The 5,745-nt window shown below is 45.8% G+C and overlaps 1 protein-coding gene across 1 annotated transcript; it reads right to left on the bottom strand.

Annotated features, from left to right (window-relative positions):
- Positions 1–354: 354 nt before the first annotated feature.
- ETH_00028330 (uncharacterized protein) lies at positions 355–1,179 on the bottom strand (the record flags this gene model as incomplete). Its single annotated transcript, XM_013377099.1, has 2 exons — positions 355–642; positions 1,057–1,179. 2 exons carry the CDS (start codon positions 1,177–1,179, stop codon positions 355–357), a joined length of 411 nt encoding a protein of 136 aa, XP_013232553.1.
- Between the last annotated feature and the right edge of the window lie 4,566 nt (positions 1,180–5,745).

Here is a 5,745-nt window from a genome sequence, read left to right as displayed (position 1 = left end):
CAGCAGCAGCAACTCAACACCAGGCACAGCAGCAGCGGGAGCTGCGGCAGCCAATGCAGCTACACGAGACGCCGCAGCAACTGCAGCAGCAGCCGCATCAGCGCCTGCAGCAGCAAGCAGAGCAGCAGGCGCAGCTGCAGCAGCAACTGCAGCACCGCCTTCAGCCGCATCTGCAGCAGCCGCGACAGCAGCTTAAGCGCCGCAACTGCTGCTGCTGCAGCTCAGGCAATGGTGCACATGCATCGGGCGGCGTGGACGTTGCAGCAGCAGCAGCTGCTGCTGCTGCTGCTCAGGCGATGGTGCACATACATCAGGCGGCGTGGGCGTTGCAGCTGCTGCTGCTGCTGCTGCAGCTCAGGCGATGGTGCACATGCATCGGGCGCCGTGGGCGTTGCAGCTGCTGCTGCTGCTGCTGCTGCTGCTGCTGCAGCTGCTGCTGTCCCTGAAGACCAGGAAGACGTGGCAGGCCGTGGGGGCCCCCCTGTGGGGCCCCACAGGGTAGTCCCGCAGCCTGCGGCAGTCCATCATCTCCCGCCCGCAGCAAAACAGCCGCAGCCGCAGCAGCTCTTTGGAGGGCCCCAGGGACTGCCGCCACTGCTGCAGCAGCAGGTCCGCCTTCACCTCCTGCAGAGTCTTCTCCGCCTGCAGCAGCAGCAGCAGCAGCAGCAGCAGTAGCAGCGGAGTTTGCGCTTTTTTAGAGCTCAGCAGCGTTTACGGGGGTTTAGGGGCGCTTCGGAGGGTTTGCGGGGGTTTAAAGGGTTTACGGGGGTTTAAAGGGTTTACGGGGGTTTGAGGGTTTAGGAAGGGTTTAGGAAGGTTTACGGTTTCGGGTTGGTAGGGTTTAGAAGGAGCTGTGAGAGGGTTTGGAGAGAGTTATAGGAGGGTTTAGTAAGGTTTGGTAGGGTTTAGGGTTTAGGGTTTAGGGTTTAGGGTTTAGGTTCAGGGTTAGCGGAGGCAGCAGCGCGTCGCGAGCTCGCTAAAGGGCGGCTTGCCAGATTCCAGGGCTTAGGGCCTAGGGTTTAGGGTTTAGGGTTTAGGGTTTAGGGTTTGGCTTACGTCGTAGGAAACGTCAATGGGGCTTTGGCTGCAGTTGGAGAAGATGAATTTGATGTGAGCCATTTGTTTTTCTTCGGAGGTTTTGACTCTTGCAAACGATTTAAGCTTGGCCACGCAGTCCATCTGCAGGGTTTAGGGTTTAGGGTTTAGGGTTTAGGGTTTGGGGTTTAGGGTTTGGGGTGCAGGATCTGCGAGGTGACCCTGGACCCTTCAGCAGCAGCCGCTGCGCCGTCGCTGCTGCCACCCGGAAGCAGCAGCAGCCACACCATTTGTTTTGGGTTTTAGGGTTTAAAGAAAGCAGCAGCAACTTCAATTTGCAGAATAATCAAACTAAATACAAAAAGTGCTTCAAACGAGGCGCAGCATCCTTCTGCAGCAGCAGCAGCAGCAGCAGCAGCTGCAGCAGCAGACACCCACGCAGTGTCACTGCAGCACCGAGGACGTGACCACTGGACCACACGAGCTGCTCGCATGCAAAGGATTCTCCATCCGCCTCAGGCCTCCAAAATAAAAAGAATAAATAGTGTTTATGCATGCAACACTCTCTATTTCAGAGCTTCTGCTGCGGCGTCTGCTGCGCTGCAGCAGCGGCAGCAGCAGCAGCAGTAGCCCCAGCGGCAGGGTTTCCACGCTGCGCAGCCCGCAATGCATGCGAATCTGCGTCAAAAAAGTATATTTATTTAAAATAGATGCCTTTAGTTTTATTTATTTGCTCAGTTCTTTTAATTTCAGTGAAAATACCCCAAGTACAGGCTGCAGCCGCAGCGGCGCAGCAGCTGCTGCTGCTGGCAGCAGCACCAGCAGCAGCACCAGCACCAGCTACAACGAGCTCGAGTTCTGGTTACAATTACTTTCATTTTTCTTTTATTTTTAAGAAATAACTAAAGAGAAAAGAATTTTTAATTGATAAAGGAAGAGGGAACGCATAAATGGGGAGGGAGCGAAGAGTAACGTAAGCCTTTAGGGTTTAGGGTTTAGGGTTTAGGGTTTAGGTTTTAGCTGCCGCCGCTTTTGTTCAAATAAAAATATTTCAAGATTTGAATTGAATGTGAAAAGGATTTAAAATATAATAAGTCTTTTGTTTTTGTCTCTTGTTTTTTTCTGTTTGTCTCATTTTATCCTTTTTGGCTCTTCATTCTTTTGTCCTTTTCTTAATTTAAATTCTTTGAAATCTTTTAATTCCTTTTATTCTTCTAATTCTATTACATTCCATTAATTATTTTTTATTCTCTTTGTATCCCTTTTAATTCTTTCTATTCTTTTTATTTCTTTTTAAATTCTTTTTTATTCCTTTTTATTCTTTTTTAATCCTTTTTACCCCTTTTTATTCCTTTTTATTCCTTTTTAATTCTTTTTTTTACCTCCCTTTATTTCTTTTAATCTCTTTTCATCTTTTTGTCTCTTTTTGATTTTTAAATCTCCTTTTGTCTCCCTTTGTTTCCTTGTGTCTTCTCTTATTTCATTTTTATTTCCTTTCTTTCATTTCCTTTATTTCCTCTATTTCTTTTTATTTCCTTTTATTTCTTTTTATTTCTTTCTATTTCTTTTTATTTCTTTTATTTCCTTTTTCCTTTTATTTCTGTTTTTTCCTTCTTGTCCCTTTTATTTCCTGTTGTCTCCTTGCGTCTTCTTTTGATTCTTTTTAATCCCTTTTGTCTTTTTAAAATCTGTAAAATTATTTTTAATCTTTTTAAATTATTTAAATTACTTTCAAATCTCTTTGATTCGTTTTAGTTTTTTAAATTCTTTTTGTCTCCTTTTATCTCTTTTTTCAATTTTTTGTTTTTTTTAATTTCTCTTTTTCGTTTTAAGACATTTTTGTCTCCTTTTGTGTCTCTCGTTATCTCCGTCTGAAAGCAGAAAGCAGCAACAAGAAAAAGCAAAAAACCCGCAGTCCTAAACCCTAAACCCTAAACCCTAAACCCTAAACTCTAAACCCTAAACAACACACCGTACGATCACTGAAGGGCGGAGCGTCCCTAACGGCAGATTTGCTCCTCTTGCTGCTGCTGCTGCTGCTACTTTTGCTGCTGCTTTTGCTGCTGATGCTGGTGCTGCTGCTGGCGCTGTTGCTGTTGCTGCTGGTGCTGCTGCTGTGCTGCTGCTGCCTCTGCTGCTGCTGCTGCTGCTGCTGCTGGTCCGGCTGCTGCTACTAATGCCACTGCTGCTCGTGCTGCTGCTTTTGGTCCTGCTGCGGCCTCTGTTGCTCCTGTTGCTGTTGTTGCTGCTGCTGTTGCTGCTACTGCTGTTGCTATTGTTGCTGCTGCTGCTGCTGCTGCTGCAGCAACAACTTCATTCCAATTTTTTTCTGTTAGCAGCAGCTGTTCTTTATAATCTGCATTCAAGGAACTTTATTTTGTGACTTTTCCTTTTTGCTTTTAATTTTATTATTTAATTAGTTGTTTATAGTTTTATCTTTTGAGTTAATTGTTAATTATTTTATCTATTTAATTAATTGTTTATTATTTTGTTGATTTAATTAAGCAAAACACCTATATTGTTGCAGATGATTACAAACATACTTCAGACAATTAAATAAATATTTTTGTAATTTAAAATTATTTTTATTTGTAGTCTTTTATTTCTAAATTTGCAGTTACAAATTTAAAAGTCCCAAATACTTTTTGAATCGCATCTTCTGGGAAATTAACTTTATGAAAAGTTCATTATTGGAAATTCAAACTTTCCTTTTTGTTTTCTTTTTTTCTTCTTTTTGGAATTTTGTTCAATTCAATATTTCAAAATTCCCGAAATGTGTAAAAAACCAGAAAAGAAATAAAAGGATGAATGTCTTAAATTATCTTTTTAACTTTTTGAATGGCTTTTTAGCGCTGCTGTTCTGGCTGCTGGCATTCCTTGTGGGACTCCTGTTTTTTTGGACCTTTTTCTTTTTTGCATTGCTGCTACTGCTGCAGCTGCTGCAGCTGCTGCTGCAGCTGTTGCTGCTGTTGCTGCTGTTGCTGTGCCAATTGATTTGTTTTTGTTTTTGCTGTTTTCATTTTCGCCGCGGCTGCCATGAATGCCATTAGCAGCACATCTTTCCTTTTTACTTTTCTGAAAATGCCATTTTTGGATTTCAAAACTAAATACACTTTTGCTGCTAATAAAATTATAATTAATTAATATTTCTTTTTTTATTCATTTTCATAATTGCCAAAAGTGCAGCAATTACACTTTTGGACTTTTTGCAACTTTTGCTTTTGCCAAATGGCCTTGGCCATTTTGCTGCTGGCATTACTGGCATTATTGTCAAGATTAAATATTTCCTTTTGTGTTTTGTTTAAATTACATTTTCGTTTTTAAAATTAAGTTCATTTTATCTGTAGACAGCAACAACTGCCACATATGGGGCCCCTGCTTATTTTGAATTTCATGTTTGGAGTTGATTTTGATTTGAAGTTTAATTATTTTTGGACGGTTTTCCGTGCAAACACCTCGAAATGGACTTCTGGTTTCGATTTTTGAATGCAAGAGTTCAAATAAAGTCGGTGATCTCTTTTAAAATCATAAATATCCTGATTAGACGCACTTTTCTAGGGATTATTATGAGAATTAAGAGCATTATTTCAGTTTCAAGTGTTCACTTTTTGTACTTTCACTCCCGCGGGGGGTTGCGTTCCCTCCTGTGCAATCCTGGCTTTCAGTGTCTGGAGAGCCGGCCGACTCTGCCGCGTTTGCAGACTTTCTGTTTTTTGCAGATCGAAACTCAATTGGCATTAATTGAATTAGAGCAAAGCGAGCAAAAGTGAAGTGCTGGAGAGGGTGTGTGCGGCGCAAGATGCGCACGAGTGTGCATACACTGGGGGTGCATTCATCGACGGCGGTGGGGCAGCGCGAAATCTGCACCGCAATTGACTCCAAAGAGGGGGGGAAGATATGTAAAACTTTGAAAAAGGGGTAAAAAGGGCAATTGCGGAGCTGAAAATGGGGGAAATTCAGCAGCAGGAGCAGCAGCGGGAGCAGGAGCAGCAGCGGCAGCGGGAGCAGCAGCAGCTAGTCTGTGTGGCGCGCAGGTTGGCGATCTGGGAAGTCTTGAGTTTGGAACGGGTGGATTTGGCGTAGCTTTGGAGTTAAAAAGTCAAAGAAAGGGAAGCTTCACGAAAAGGCGGGCAAGTAGCGGGCGGATCTGGGGGGTTGCGGTGGCGGTGCAAGAGGGGAGCTGGGGCTGAGATCCGGGGTTTTTTGCGGGGGATTTGGGCGGATCCTTTGCGAATTGCGGAAAGTGGGTGAAATTAACGTTTGGAAAGCGTTTTCTCGCGAGCAGGGGTTGGGAGTTGGGCGTCTGCGTGCGGGCGGCGGAGCTGGCGGTGGTGCCCCGAGCAGCAAGCTGCCTAGACACCGCGGGGCGGGCGTGGAAACTGGGGCGTCGGGGCTTTCTGGGTGTTTTTTCGGGGGTTTTTCGTGCATTATTTGGTCAAGGAAGCAGCAAGGAGTGCAGAAAGGGCTGGAAAGCTGGGGATCGGGCTTGCTGCTGGCGGGGCTGCCTGCTCCCTCCCTGGCTGCGGGCGTCGGCGCTGGTCATGGCAGCAGCCGCGGCGCTCCGCGGCGGGCTCGCGGGCGGCAGTTGGCGAAAGACGCGCGCGAAGGGCCTCGGCGCAGAAGAGGCTTTTTGAATTCCCGGCGTTCCCGGCGTCCGCAGCGCCAGCAGCAGCAGCAGCCGCCGCCCGCCGCTCCGCAGCAGCAGCAGCC

Source organism: Eimeria tenella, genomic scaffold (genome assembly GCF_000499545.2).
Source record: "Eimeria tenella Houghton genomic scaffold, Eth_scaff46, whole genome shotgun sequence".
Classification (NCBI taxonomy): Eukaryota; Apicomplexa; class Conoidasida; order Eucoccidiorida; family Eimeriidae; genus Eimeria; species Eimeria tenella.
Note: the sequence above shows the minus strand (reverse complement) of the source record. Positions and strands in the feature narration are given on the sequence as shown.